This window comes from Entelurus aequoreus, linkage group LG05 (genome assembly GCF_033978785.1).
Source record: "Entelurus aequoreus isolate RoL-2023_Sb linkage group LG05, RoL_Eaeq_v1.1, whole genome shotgun sequence".
Taxonomy (NCBI): Eukaryota; Metazoa; Chordata; class Actinopteri; order Syngnathiformes; family Syngnathidae; genus Entelurus; species Entelurus aequoreus.
Window position 1 is genome coordinate 49,475,649 of NC_084735.1, and position 16,598 is coordinate 49,492,246.

The following is a 16,598-nucleotide window of genomic DNA, read 5'->3' on the forward strand; positions in this document are numbered from 1 at the left end:
ACCCCGCCTTCTGCCCAAATGCAGCTGGGATAGGTTCCAGCACCCCAGCAACCCAGAGAGGCACAGTAGAAAATATTCTCTGGAATATTTATTCATCCACTGTAAGCCCTTTTACTCACCGCGTGAGATTGTTTCATTCATTCTCGTGGCTGTTTACATCCCGCTCGGTGCGGACGTGCGTGACGCTAAGCGCGCGCTCGCAGGACAGATCTTACATGTGGAACGGTCTTTTCCTGACTCTCTTGTTATCGTGCTTGGTGACTTTAACAAGGGAAATTTGAGCCAGGAATTACCAAAGTATAGACAGTTTATTAAATGCCCAACCAGAGAGGAGAACACGCTGGATCACTGCTACACTACATTGAGCAAGGCTTTTCATGCAGTCCCGCGCGCTGCTCTTGGACTATCAGATCACGTGATGGTGCACTTAATCCCTTCATACAGACAGAGACTGAAACTGGCTAAACCTGTTATGAGGAACATTAAGTGTTTCACCGCCGAGTCTGTGGACGAGTTGCGTGCTTGTTGGGAAACGACAGACTGGGAGGGAATTGGAGCGGCCACGAACAATCTGGACGAGTATACGGACACTGTGACCTCATACATACAGTTCAATGAGGCGCGCATCATTCCAACGCGCACCAGGGTTTGTTATAACAACGACAAGCCCTGGTTCACACCCAAGCTCCGACAGCTGCGCAAGAAGAAGGAGGCTGCGTGGAGAAGCGGGGACCGAAGTACATACAGAGAAGTGAAGTACCACTTCACCAGGGAAGTGGAGAAAGCTAAATCTGTGTACTCTAACCGTCTACAGGAACAGTTCCGCTCCAATGATTCTGCGGCAGTTTGGAGAGGTCTAAGGGCCCTTACGAACTATAAGCCCAAAACCCCCCAGGCCCTGAATGACCGGACTCTCGCTCAGGGCCTCAACACACATTACTGTCGTCATGAACGGCCTTCAGCTCATCAAAGCCATGCTCCCCCCACCATCACCCTCCCCACCAATGCCAGCACATCATTAAAGGAGTTAAAGGACTCAAAGGACTCCAATGACATCACAGGACTCCAAAAACACAATAAGACTGTAAAGACCCTCTCCATTAAAGAAGAGGATGTATGCCGGCAGTTCTTGAAGCTGAATACGCGGAAGGCCCCCGGGCCGGATGGTGTCTCCCCCTCCACTCTCAGACACTGTGCGGACCAGCTGGCTCCTGTCTTCACTGACATTTTTAACACCTCTCTGGAGCTATGCCGCGTGCCGTCCTGCTTTAAGACCTCTACCATTGTCCCTGTCCCCAAGAAAGCACGGATCACAGGACTAAATGACTACAAGCCGGTCGCGCTGACGTCTGTGGTCATGAAGTCCTTTGAACGCTTGGTCCTGCCCCACCTCAAGGACATCACCGCCCCCCTCCTGGACCCACTGCAGTTCGCCTACAGAGCCAACAGGTCTGTGGATGATGCAGTGAACCTGGCCCTCCACTTCATCCTGGAGCATCTGGACTCCCCAGGAACCTACGCTAGGATCCTGTTTGTGGACTTCAGCTCTGCCTTCAACACCATCCTCCCTGGACTGCTAAGAGACAAGCTCTACCAGCTCAGCGAGCCCGACTCATTCTGCAGTTGGATTAATGACTTCCTGGCAGACCGAAGACAGCACGTAAGGCTGGGGAAGATTGTCTCGGACAGTCGAACCACAAACACTGGTACTCCTCAGGGCTGTGTACTCTCCCCCTGGCTCTTCTCCCTGTATACAAACTGCTGCACCTCCAGTCACCAATCCGTAAAACTGCTCAAGTTTGCGGATGACACCACCCTCATCGGGCTCATCTCGATTGGCGATGAGTCCGCCTACAGGAGAGAGGTGGACCGGCTGACGTCCTGGTGCAGCCTCAACAACCTGGAACTGAACGCCCAGAAAACAGTGGAGATGATCATGGACTTCAGGAAAGTCACAGCCCCACCATCCCCCCTCACCCTGATTGACTCTCCCACCCCCGTCCCCATTGTGGACTCCTTCCGTTTCTTGGGCACCACCATCACCCAGGACCTCAAGTGGGAGCTGACCATCAGCTCCCTCATCAAGAAGGCCCAGCAGAGGATGTACTTCCTGCGGCAGCTGAGGAAACTTAAGGTGCCGACCGAGATGCTAGTGCAGTTTTACTCAGCCATCATAGAGTCCATCCTGACCTCCTCCATCACAGTGTGGTTCCCCGGCGCCACAGTCCAGGATAAGAATAGACTGCAACGCGTCGTACGTGCTGCGGAGAAGGTGATTGGCTGCAAGCTCCCATCCCTCCAGGACTTGTTCTCCTCCAGGACCAGGAGGCGTGTGGGTCGGATCACAGCTGACTCTTCTCACCCTGGACACACACTATTCTCCCCTCTCCCCTCAGGCAGGAGACTACGCTCCATCCAGACCCACACCTCCCGCCACCTGAACAGTTTTTTTCCCCTCGGCCATCAGGCAAATGAACAAGAACTCCTAACAGCAGCTCCTTGAATTCCTTGAATCCCTTCTAAGTCTATCTGATAGCTCAGTCACAGCTCTTTTTATACCAAATATGTGTTATATGTGTTTTATGTCGCACGTTTGCACCAAGAAAAATTCCTAGTTTGTGAACCCGTTCTCAAACAATGGCAATAAAACTATTCTGATTCTGATTCTGATTCTGATTCTGAAAATGGATGGATGGATATGTGTATATATTTAATCTGCTGATGGAGTTCTGATGTAGTTGTAAAATAATTAAACATTTAAAAATTTAAATAAAAAAATAAACATTTAAAGAAAGACACATACTGATAAAAAAGGCCATTACTAATATATGTGAAAATACCAAATATTGGTCAGTCTCTACTGCTAGTATACTAATTTATTAGTATATACTTTACTAAGATATTGAAAGATAGTATAGCGCTGCTATTAGTTAGCTGGTAGCTAGTGCCGCGAAACGCTAGCGCTGCTAAACACCAGCGCTGCTAAATGCTCGTGCCACTTATCGCTAGCTTCATTAGTCGCTAGTGCAGTTATTAGCTCGCACCGCTTATCGCTAGCACTGCTAATGGTTAGCTGGCAACTACAGCGTTAATCACTAGCTGGGAACCAGGACGTTACTGGCTATGTAGCTGCTAGTGCCACTATTAGCTCGCTGGCAACTAGCGCGCTAGTTCCTAGCTTGCAGTTAGTGATTGTAATCTGTCGCTGGCAATTTAAGCGCTAATTGCTAACTGTCTTAAATGCTAACATACAATAAAGTGTATCAAAATGGGCCCCTGCATCTTCCTTTTTCTACATGCGGTCATTGGTGGAAGAGGTTTGGACACTCCTGTTCTAATGTGTAGATTGTAAGGCTGGGTGTGATATAATAATCGATACGTTACTAACTTCTGTAATAACAATAATTTTTTTCCAAATGTTGCTTTAAACCTGGAAGCTGTTCATTTATTCAAATGTTGCTGGAAATGACTTGTGTGCTGGTAGCGATGATGCCACATGGACTAAGTGTTGCAGGTAAAATGACCATTTTATATTGTACCTGCCCCGAGGTAACTCCCCTTCCTCTACTCGCCAGCGGACAGTCGGAGTTGGATCTCCATGTACCTCGCAGAAGAAGTCCACTGTATCGTCTGCCAACACCACCTGGTTCACCGGCTGCTTGGTGAACACCGGCCTCTCTGCACAGGTGAACAGGAGATGATTATTCATCAGTTAAACACTGCTGAGCAGGATACGAACTGAACATTAGGCACAGGTGCAAACACAAATACTTGATTTTTTTAATTTAAATAATGCTCTTTTTTGACTTGCATAATTAACCCACGTTTGTTGTGCTATCCTCCTAGGTTTTTTGTTTTGTTTGTGATAACAATATTTGAACAATTTTAGTTAGCGCATTAGAATTGTTAAATGGCTTCAAATGGACATTTATCAGTGAATTACACTTTTTTATTTTGCCTATCATTTACAATCTCTAGTGAGACAAGAACTCATACAGGCGTGGTCAAAAGTTTACATACACTTGTAAAGAACATAATGTCGTGGCTGCCTTGAGTTTCCAATACTTTCTACAACTCTTGTTTTTTTATGATAGAGTGATTGGAGGACATACTTATACTTGTTGGTCACAAAAAACATTCATGAAGTTTGGTTCTTTTATTCATTTATTATGGGTCTACTGAAAATGTGAGCAAATCTGCTGGGTCAAAAGTATACATACAGCAATGTTAATATTGTCTTAATATGTCTTTTGGCAAGTTTCACTGCAATAAGGCGCTTTTGGTAGCCATCCACAAGCTTCTGGCAAGATTCTGGTTGAATTTTTGACCACTCCTCTTGACAAAATTGGTGCAGTTCAGCTAAATTTGTTGGCTTTCTGACATGGACTTGTTTCTTCAGCATTGTCCACATGTTTAAGTCAAGACATTGGAAAGGCCATTCTAAAACCTTAATTCTAACCTGATTCAGCCATTCCTTTACCACTTTTGACGTGTGTTTGGGGGTCATTGTCCTGTTGGAACATCCAACTGCGCCCAAGACCCAACCGCCGGGCTGATGATTTTAGGTTGTCCTGAAGAATTTGGAGGTAATCCTTCTTTTTCATTGTCCCATTTATTCTCTGTAAAGTACCAGTTCTATTGGCAGCAAAACAGGCCCAGAGCATAATACTACCACCACCATGCTTGACGGTAGGAATGGTGGTCCTGTGATTAAAGGCCTTTTCTTCTCCAAACATATTGCTGGGTATTGTGGCCAAACAGCTACATTTTTGTTTCATCTGACATCACATGGACAAAGATAAGACCTTCCGGAGGAAAGTTCTGTGGTCAGATAATTGATAATGTATGTTGCTGTATGTATACTTTTGACCCAGTAGATTTGGTCACATTTTCAGTAGACCCATAATAAATTCATAAAAGAACCAAACTTCATGAATGTTTTTTGTGACCAACAAGTATGTGCTCCAATCACTCTATCACAAAAAAATTAGAGTTGTAGAAATTATTGGAAACTCAAGACAGCCATTATGTTCTTTATAAGTGCATGTAAAGTTTTGACCACGACTGTATGTTTTTCAGTTTTTTATGCGTTCTGATTTTTAATATACGACTAACTAACAAAGTTGCCATGGATAAAGCCCTCTAAAAACAACCAGAACCCGCCAACAATATTCAATTTAGATGAGGTGTCCTGCATAACAACCACGTTTTAGTGTTAACCAGTGTTATCATTAGAACTAATGCAGGGGAACTACTTTTAGCGGCGCTTTGGTCACAGAGCGGCAACTAGCTTATGCAGCTACTAACCTACTGAGCCAGCGTCTGCATCACCTCTGAGTGGGTCAAAGTTAATACTAGATTACAAATAATGCCTCACATTTGAATAGTGGAGGTCGTGGCCATAAGCCTGTTGGGGAATTTGCCTGTTGGAAACAACAAGTTGTTGATATATGTTAAAGGTTTCTGAAATCTATTCAATAATATTTTTTCATCATTACCATATCAATTCCGTTACAATTAGTTGAGTTAGATTATTGTAATGGTGCAAGTATTTTGCTTCTTTTTAAAAAGGTGCAGGTGGATAAATACATAAGGATTTACATGACATTTTCAATAATGCACAGTAGTAGAACGAATTTAGAGACAAAACACACGTTTATGTTTAAATCACTATAGCGTCAGTACATACTTTTCCGGATGCAGTAATTATGTGTAGATTTAAATTAGGGGTGGGTGACATGGCCTAAAAGCTATATCAAAATGTATATTGCAGCCTCTTTCAATAACGATAAATATCACAATATATTATTTTGTATATAAATGATTATGGAACAAATTCAAGACGGGTTAAAACGTCTCCTAATTTGGCTGCTGACATATGCGGTAACATATTGCATCATTTCACTTTGTATGCACAAACAATTTCAAGTGTATCAAAGTGTGCGCACACATTTCTTTTTTACATCCCAAACAATGTGGAATTGAGCACACACATTGGATTGGCTGGCCTCTCTTTGTCCACGCCACCATTTAAATACGTAAATCATATTTAAATTAGCCATGCGCCTGCCGTCCCACAGTCTGCACAATCAGAAAACTCGAAGATAATGAACAAGACAGAGAAATTGAAGGAAAAAATGAAGGAATTCAGCCACAGGGAGTAGGAGGTGCTTCTTGCTTAAGTTAAGGCGTGACAAAATCTATTATGTGGCATGCTGTACTCTCGTGTTTCTAGAAGACAAAAGAGGGTTGCGTGGGCTAAAGTGTGCAAGGCTTTCAATGCTGTGGAGTCAGAGCATCGCACACAGGAACAAATAAGAAATAAGTTGCACTGCATCAGGAAGAATGTGAAAAAGAAGAAGCATGTACATGGCCAAAACAGGCGAGGGGACTGGAGATAAAGTAGTGAAAATGTGTTCATGCAGTAGCCTGCTCACAGCCAGATTAGTTTCATGTGAAAAGTATGTAATATTTGGTTTAAAATATCTTAAATTTAAACATGCCAGCGCTGTCAAAAAGGATACAAAAGACTTAAACTCTTGTTTGATTACTCAATTTATTATTACAACCCAGGAGAGCTCCATGTGGTAGCAACCACATGATCCAAAGTTAAGCCATTCATCCACCGTCTCTGATGCCATTATTACTGTCAGACCGACTGGCCAGCTGTGCTATAGTCACAAGAACACATTGTGACAGCAATAGGTAGCAAATGATCGCCTGAACAAATTAATTTGGCTCCTCACAAATAATAAAATGAGGCAATAAATGCACAGCATGAATTATAAGCTAGATAAATTATTAGACATCCTCACAAATATAAATATGAATATGAAGCATTAAATGCATGGGCGAAAAAGTTAATTTTGTGTCCTTGCCTTGATCTTTTACATTTTTTAAATCAAATGTTGACAGAGCCAAAACAACCACCTCTGTGTGTCGCCAAAGTATCCACAACATGTAGAATGTGTGTATGCCAGTCATGAAGTTGGCATGAGGCATCACACGTGTTCCATTCAGTTCACTCTTGCTACATCTGAACCTAACCGTGAAAAAGGGCATACGCCAGGTTTTTGTGCATTCACACGCTTAATACATGAGGCCCCAGGTCACCACACAGATTATTAAAGATTATTTGGGATTGTTCAAAGTCATTTTGAATTAATACACTATTTGTACACTCATTGTTCAGTTAAGTAGCATGTTTTGCTCTTCATTTACCTCTTTTTCGTATGATCTAAAACTAAAACCTTAAGTAAGAAGGCCTGGTTGTTTACGAAAAGAATTTATACATTTTATTCTGCTTGTTGGAATCAATACAGACTTCCAGAGCAACTACGCTGCTGTTGGTCCGCTGAGAGAATCACCTAAAATAGTGTAGAAGGAAAAAAGCCAAAAGGTTAAAGGAGCAAAGCAAAGGGCAGCCAGGAGGGAAGCACTCATCTTCTGCTTTAGAACTGTGAGATGGATTCAAACTGTGCAATCCTCAAGAGAAACATCCCAGAGAAAAAGGAAAACAAAGGAAGCTACATTTGGCCTCATAGCAGCAGAGCCAACATTACAATCATTAACGTTACTATATTTTATGGTAATAGTAATGTTCCTATGTTGAATATTTATGTCACAAGTTCACATTAGACTTAGACTTAGACAAACTTTAATGATCCACAAGGCAAATTGTTCAACAAACAAACGACACATGACTTACCAAACACCACCAATTCAGCTGGATCACTGTCTCTCTCTCCAACCATGTTGGTGCCAACACAAACATACATGCCAGCATCACTTTTCCTGCTGTTGGAAATCATCAATTTGCCACCTCGCATCTGAAAATGAGAAGTACATTACATGGTTATGGTTAGGTTATTTAGTCAATTTTGAATATGCGTACAATTACACTATGATACATCACAAATTTCCAGTTTTTAATTACAACATGTCCGAAAAGGAGTAGGAAGAAGCAGAGCCTATTTAGGAAGAAGCAGAGTCTATTTAATCCTACCCCTTTTGGGGACGGCGTGGCGTGGTTGGGAGAGTGGCCCTGCCAGCAACCTGAGGGTTCCTGGTTCGATCCCCACCTTCTACCAACCTCGTCACGTCTGTTTTGTCCTTGAGCAAGACACTTCACCCTTGCTCCTGATGGGTCGTGGTTAGGGCCTTGCATGGCAGCTCCCGCCATCAGTGTGTGAAAGGGTGAATGTGGAAATAGTGTCAAAGCGCTTTGAGTACCTTGAAGCTATAAAAGCACTATACAAGTATAATCCATTTACCGATTATAGCAATTTGTAATACATGTTTGTACTTAATCTGTAACATAACACTGAATAAATACATAAATAATAAATATACAGACAAACGAGTAAGTAAAGGTATTTGGTTTTTTTGTTTGAACTACAACAGCCACACCAGAAAATAAAAATGGCGGACTCGCGCAGAACTCTCCCATAAAACCTCAACCAAGAATGGAGATATCTGCTGAAGTAACGAATCAATTTTGGCATAAATAACAGTAAATCTCAAATGGCCTGTTTGTAATGAGGCACATTTGTTTCTTAAATACCTCCTCAACGCCTCGTGGTTGGAATTCAAATGTTATGCACTCACTGTATTGGGATCCCAAATATACAAAAACAGGTGCAAAAAATAGATTTTGCATAATTCGACCCCTTTAAACGAATGATGCTAATGTACTCAAGGACTTCGGACATTAGAATAAATTATTTTGAAATTAAGTAATCATTTTCATAAAATTATCTGTGACTATTTTAATCTAAACTCAACAAATACCTTCAACACAGTTTCATAAAAAGCCAGAAATCTGCACAAAAATATGAGAAACTATACATTGTCAACCCATCTGCCATAAAAAAAAACATATCTAACATATCCATTAGGGTTGCCACCTTTCAGAACTGGAAATAAGGAACACTCCTCACGGCGGCAAGATGAAACTGCACGGCCGAAAGAAATTTGAGGGTTTGGCTCCCCAAAACCCTGAAATGCATAGAAACATGTGTATCTTGTATATTAAAAAACTAAATGCTTTGATTTAATTGACATTATTTCACACGTCATATTAGCCTCTGGGCCCTGGTCCCTGGGGTCACTTGGTGGTCAGTAAGGAAAGGGAAGTCAAGAAAGCATTTAGTCATACTTAAAGTTTAAAGTGCTTTATTAGATAGATAGATAGTACTTTATTAGCAATGAACATTGCTAAAGTGCTGTAAATTAAACAAAGATTGTCAGTTTAACACCCAAAAAACTAAATGAAACACTTGAACTTGTGTATACATGTGTAGATAAATGATTACGTCCATGTATCGTAACTAATAAAGTACTATCTATCTAGCCTGAACTTGAACATATAGGCCTGGCCTACTGTATTCTATACATATAAAGTGCTGTAAATTATTCAAAGCCTGTCTGGGGCCACCTTTACTGAAAGAGGACAATACTTAAATGAAATGTAAGTATATAAAGTGCTGTAAATGTAACGATTGGGGACACTTTTACTTTAAGAGGAAACAAATGAAACACTTGTGTGTATACATGTTAAAGGCTGAATAGACTGAACTTGAGCATATACTGTATTACATTCATATACAGTGCTGTAACAAAGCCTGTCTGGGGACACTTTAAGAGAACTATAGTAAAATGAAACACTTTTTTTGTGTGAACCCAAATGCAAAGATGAAGACAAAAAAAGGAGAAAAAGTGCATATTTTTGGAGGTGTTTTCTCTTTTGAGGTTGAGGACGCGGTAGAGCAGGGGTGTCAAAGTCAAATGGACGGAGGGCCAAATAAAAAATTTAGCTACAAGCCGAGGGCCGGACTGTTCGAATGTTCATTGAAAAATTTTTAAATGACGCATATAGTCTAGTGAACCTAATTGAACCTACTGAAAACCTAACAAATATATTCCAATATGATCAGATAAATAAAGCAATATTTTCTTATGGCTCTGTCAGTAATCTTTAATTTTCAACAGACACAAAAGACAAATTTCCTTTATATAAAAATCCCCATAACATGAACATTAAATGAAAGAAACCGGTATTCAAGGCACCATCAGTAGCCTATATTTTCTATTTTAGCAAAAGTGGGCTAAATTTACTTCAAAGAAAAAAACAATAATAGCAATTTTCTATCATCCACTCAACTGAAATATTTCTAAAATATAATTAAATTGAAATACAATAAAATAAAGTGCAAAAATCTATAAATCAAAAACAACACTTTGTTTAAGGAGAAGTAACATGCAGTGAAAACAAATATTAAACTTTAACTTTTAAACTTGAATTGAGTAAAAACTCTAAATATGTGATTGCACAGTAATGTTCACATTAAACCCCCCTCCTCCCTCCGTGGGAGGGAGGCGAGTTGGGTGCCCGAAACCCCCCGCTGGTTTCGGCCCGCCCCTTGGCGCGCGTGGCACGGCGGGCTCCGCGACCCGACGGCTGGCCCTCGTGGCTTGACGGCGGGCGCGTCCCGACGGGCCGCGCGTAGGGGTCAAACGCAGAAGTCTCAGGGCCTCGTGGTGAGGGGGTGGCCTGCGGGTTTCGGCCCGCTTGACCCCCCCGCTCCGCTTGGCGCGCGCGGCACATGACGGGTTCCGCCACCGACGCTCGGGCTGCAGCCCGACGGTGGTGCGGGCCCGGCGGTGACGCGCGGTTTGGGGAAACAAAGCAGAAGTCTCAGGGCCTCGGGGCCGGGTTTCGGCCCGCCCCCTTGGCGCGCGTGGCACGGCGGGCTCCGCGACTGACGGCCGGGCTGCAGCCCTTCGGCCGGCAGGCGCGTCCCGGCGGGCCGCTCGCCCCCTTTCGGAACCTTGGACCGGCATCCGCTTGGTGCGTGTAAAAGATCTGCGGTCTGCGGGCCGGTTCTAATAATAAATCAAGATCATCCCAAGGGCCGTAAAAAACCTTCTCGCGGGCCGGATATGGCCCGCGGGCCTTGACTCTGACATATGTGCGGTAGAGTATCTGCTGTAGACATGTTTTAAAACACACGGTGCACCCTGGTGCGGTCAGCAGCGTAACTAGGCAACCATCATGACAGACAGCGCAGAGGGGCGGGGCTGCGTGCTGCGTGCAGGCAGACGGAGTCGGAGAGGATTTGACACAGAGGAGAGCGAAGCAGATGTATCATGTACAGCCACACAAGGGGGTCCGCTTAGCTTTTATTTTGTTCATTATTGTTGAATTCAGTGTTCACGTGTGTGTGTGACACACGCATGGGACAAATAGGAAAATACAGAAGAAACCGCGCCCCGTATTGGTTCAATACGGGATGCAACATTTCAGTCCCAATTACGGGTCGATTCCGTATTTTACGGGGCGGGTGGCAACCCTAATATCCATGTAGGGACATACAGTAAGATAACCACCAGCCAACCTACCGTAATCCTCTCATCTTTGTCATTGACCCGGACGTTATTTCTCTTCCATGATATGGTTGGCTCAGGATGGCCTCTGGGAGGGATACACTCCATGACAGCTGGCTCGCCCGCTGCAACCACCACATCACTGGGTGTCTGACGGAAGTCGTCTCTTAGAACTGCGGGATTAAAAGAGATGTTGAAGTTTAGAAGAAATGTCAGGCAAATGTTCTTGTCCATGGTGGTATTATGACTTGACTTGACTTTATTAATTCATGCTTGCAGTGGAGCCAAGGCCCCACTGAAAAAACAGCTGAACTTTACAATGAATATCAAACAAACAAAAATAAAAAAATGAAAAGAACAGACAGTATTTTATATAAAAAAAACATTTTCAGGGCAACAGCAGCATGGAAACTATTAGCATTTTGGTATATGACTGTATTACTTATTTAATTAGATAGTGTCATTATACAGTATGCAGGGTAGAGTTTTTAAGTCTCTTTGTCTTGGCTTTGGGCTCGAGTTCAGCCAGCTTTTGTTGGTTCCTCAATGTCCGGGCAGTTACTTATTTACATTGCAAGGCTTGATTAGGCTCAAATAACATGATAGCATGTTATTAGCGTTTTAGTTTTTAACAAAATTGGACAACAGGGCTGCAATGATTACTCGACACGGTCAACAACAACATTTGTTGGCGACAATTACATTTGTGGACAATAATCATGATGTCATCATTTGCTTTTTTCGGTGTGAGGACATTTTCCTGTTATTCTTGTTAAAAACATAAACATCTAGCTCATTTTGCAAAGCGGACCTTGTTTTTATGATGGTACATCTGTGATACGCGAGCATTTAAAGTGGAGACATGATGTCGGACATTAGGAGGTTGGATGCGGACAACAAATGTGCAACAAAGTTGTGTGAAAAATAACTTTAACTCTCATTTTAGCCAAAGTCAGCCAGCTAAACTTTGTCTACATCAATTGAAGTATGTTTTAAAACAGCGTCACTATGCAGTGCCGTAAAAAAGGCACAATAACAAACGCAAATCACGCGTGCGCACACACACACACATGCACACGCACACAATGCAAAGGTAGCATAAGATTCAAAATACAATTTATTAAACAGCCAACATTTTCAGAATGAATCAAATATATCATTCTACACATTGAGTCTGTTAAGAGTGCTAAAACTGCCAAGAGTTAATCAATAGTCAATATACCAGTGTGCAGCTTTTTAAACATCATCGCAAATGCTTTTCTTTTAGAGGAAGTTAGATTTGGTGTTTTGTTGTTTGTTTTCATTGCTGCTATTTTAATTGTTTTTTAATACATAAACAAATATTTAGCTCTTTGCCTTTTCTTTCTTTTAAATGGACAACATACTATTACCGTATTTTTCGGACCATAGGGCGCACCGGATTATATTGATCGGGTCTATTCAGGTGTATTTTCATGCAAAAGGCGCAACGAATTATAAGGCGCATTAAAGGGGTCATATCATGATTGTGGTCTACATAACATGTTATGCTGGTTCTTTGGTCAAAATCTTGCATAGATTATGTTTTACAGATCACCTTCAAGTCGCTTTCTGACCGTCGCTTCAGGATGCACCGTTTTGTGGGCGGTCTTATTTACGTGGCACCACTTTGCCAGCGTCTTCTCCCATCATCTTTGTTGTACTGGTGTAGTGTGCAAGGACTGGAGTTGAAGAAGTATCAAAAGATGAAACTAACTTTTTTAATGACATTCAGACTTTACTTAAATCAATAACGGAGCAGCATCTCCTCATCCGTGGCTCACTAGTGCAACAACGACGCCGGAAGTGTGTCCCGTGAAAAACCGTCCGACCGTGTTCCGTGGGTGAATTATGTAAACCCACTACACCAGTAGTTTTTAGCGCTTCCATAGCAAGTCTACTGACAGATATAAATTAGAACTTTACACTACTTTGTATTAGAAATGGCAACAGTGCCCCATAACAAGAGGATAGAAAAAAAGAAGCTTATCGACTACGGTGTCTGCAAGGACTAGAAAGGCGGACACACTAAACATTTTCAGGACTTATGCAGATCCCAAATACACATCAGCATTGGTTTTGCATAATATTGCGAAACAAAAAGCCAAATAATATGTCTGCTACTATGTGCCATTTTGCGGTCCTTATACACACACCACAATAATACCCGTATGTTGAAGCACAGTATGTCTGACTACTGTAGCCGTAATGCTCTGACAATCCATCAAGCAGTACAGCTTCATAGCTTACCAAAGTCGTACTAAAACATTTTGACAGATTTTTGAGCGCCTTGTGTAATGTTATATATTTTCAGTAGACGATTTAAAGTTTTGGTGTTGTTTACTGGCATCATCTTGCAGTCTACATGTATCTCATATATGTGACTCCTGGTCACACTTATCATTACACCATGTAACAAATAAAATAGCTTCGAGGTCGGTAAGCACAACCAGAATTATTCCGTACATTAGGTGCACTGGGTTTTAAGGCACACTGTCGATTTTTGAGAAAATGAAAGGATTTTAAGTGTGCTTTATAGTCCGAAAAATATGGTAGTCGTTTTAATTTTTGTAACTGGTAGTCGTTTTAATTTTTGTAACAGCTGAATGAGCAGCAGTTACAGTAAAAATTATTATTTATGAATGGTATATTGTATTGTTTGAAAGCACATGCCTAAAATAACTTAAGCTGCATTTAAAACTCAATGAAAAAATGTGAGCCTTTAAATATGTGTACGCTTTATTATTCGATTAATTGACTAATCGTTAAGATAGTCGTTGACTAATCGACTATCAAAATAATCGTAAGTTGCAGCCCATGTAAATTGCTCAACACATTATAATACACAGATTTCCCTACCAAATGCATAAATACATTTCACTGTGAAGTAACAACCAGGTCTGCATACAAATTTGTACGACATATAAATCAACCCCATTCACATAAGGAAGCCACTTTGAATTCAGAAAGCGGAAAATTATTCAGTTGGAGTCCATTCCTGCGGCATTTAAGTGTAGTTACATCCCTTTTTTCCAGATACATACGTCCACACTCCATTTTACATCTGATACCTGAAGGCATGGGATTTTCCCCTTCCATTCCATTCTCCTAAACTCCGTAACCTTTTGGATTAAAGCTATAGAGAGTGATTTTGTAGTCACGGTTGGGGTTACTGACAGCACCAGTCGACTAGGAGGCCAAAGCCACAAAGGCCTGCAGGCTATATGTCTGGTCTAAGACACTAAGGATTCAAACCAATGGATCAATTTCTATGACATTGCTCCCTTATTCCTGCTTGAAACAGCTCAATGGGTAAATTGTCATGGTCGTGAAAGTATTTGGAGAGTTATGACTTTACACAATGTTTGAAATGTTCCAAATCCTACTGGTCCTACAATGCTGCAATGAGATGCCTTACCACCCCCCTGACCTCATCTGTAGTCCAAGCCTATATTTATCCTAATCACCATTCACAGAAAATGACAAAAGCCTGACTAAGTGGAGAAGGAACCTGTACTGTCACGCAACATAAGGAGGGAAATTGGCTGCTTGTTGCACCCCGGGTCTGCATTATCATGCCACAAGGATGAGGAGCAAGCGCAATGAACTCCCACGCACCATTCCAAGATCATGGCTCCAAGGGTCTCTGATCTTTCACATCCTGCCCTGCACACTCCCTAGATCTGGGTGAAAGGAGGGGGGAAAGTTTATTAGGCACTGACAATTACCCATGAGACTCTTGGGGCCCATATCAAGTGGGTGCACTCTGACCCTTTGCTAAAACCCCTTTCAAGAAACCGGAATAATCCCCACCACTGGGCTATACACTGTGCTTTCATCAGCGTACAGAATAACAAGGGGGAAAAGATAATGATTTTAACAATAGTTGAGCTATGTTTGCATTCAAAAGATCATTTGGTAGACTTAAATCAATGGAATTTCATATACGTTTTGAACATAAATGAATGTAAACATTAATTATAACCAATATCATATCATACTATACTATAATGAAAGGAGTTCATTTAAGAATGTATTTTTTATTTTTATTGAGGACCCATTAATTTTCCCAGGGACCCACTCAAGTCACTACCTGTGGGTCCCTGGGACTCACTACATTGAAAACCTATCAACATGACTAGGTTTTAACGCATCTTAACAATTAACATGAAGTTAACAATGCATTGCCATATCAACTAGTGTTGTCCCGATACCAATATTTTGGTACCGGTACCGGCACTCTTGTAAATAAAGGGGACCACAAAAAATGTCATTATTGGCTTTATTTTAACAAAAAATCTTAGGGTACATTAAACATATGTTTCTTATTGCAGGTTTGTCCTTAAATAAAATAGTGAACATACTAAACAACTTGTCTTTTAGTAGTAAGTAAACAAACAAAGACTCCTAATTTAGCTGCTGACATATGCAGTAACATATTGTGTCATTTTCCCTTCTATTATTTTGTCAAAATTATTAAGGACAAGTGGTAGAAAATTAATTATTAATCTACTTGTTCATTAACTGTTAATATCTGCTTTTTTTTTGTTTCAACATGTTCAGGACTAATAGACTAAAAAACTCCTTTGTCCCACACGCCATTAGACTGTACAACTCCTCTCTGGCAGGGAGGGGGGGTACTAGAATGACTGGGGATGCAAAACAATAACAGTGTAATACGCTTTCATAACATGGTCACTAATGCCTAGTTTCTCTTGCTATATTCTTATTTTACTGTTATATTTGTATTCTCATTGATGCTTTTTGTTTTTATTTTATTGCAATATTTTTCTATTTTGTTTCCATTTATACCCCCATTATTTACTTTTTTAAATTCGATCTCAATTCTGTACACTGCTGCTGGAATTTTAATTTTCCTGAGGGAACTCTCCTGAAGGAATCAATAAAGTACTATCTATCTATCTATCTATCTATGTTCTATCTACACTTCTGTTAAAATGTAATAATCACTTATTCTTCTGTAATTTGATACTTTACATTAGTTTTGGATGATACAACAAATGTGGGTATCAATCCTATACCAAGTAGTTACAGGATCATACATTGGTCATATTCAAAGTCCTCGTGTGTCCATTGATTGATTGAAACTTTTATTAGTAGATTGCACAGTACAGTACATATTCCGTACAATTGACCGCTAAATGGTAAAACCCGAATAAGTTTTTCAACTTGTG

The 16,598-nt window shown here is 41.3% G+C and overlaps 1 protein-coding gene across 3 annotated transcripts in view; it reads right to left on the reverse strand.

The window, feature by feature from the left end:
• The window catches only part of LOC133650717 (roundabout homolog 2-like), a 240,172-nt gene that overhangs the window by 135,023 nt on the left and 88,551 nt on the right, over positions 1-16,598 (reverse strand). For 2 of the 3 annotated variants that reach the window (XM_062048300.1, XM_062048299.1), the window contains exons 3-5: positions 11,401-11,558; positions 7,709-7,829; positions 3,540-3,678 (exon numbers count right to left, since the gene is read on the reverse strand). In XM_062048300.1, coding sequence (XP_061904284.1) covers positions 3,540-3,678; positions 7,709-7,829; positions 11,401-11,558 — 418 coding nt within the window. Of the gene's footprint in view, positions 1-3,539; positions 3,679-7,708; positions 7,830-11,400; positions 11,559-15,021; positions 15,087-16,598 lie in introns of all 3 variants that reach the window. The other variant, XM_062048301.1, reaches the window with a different exon arrangement.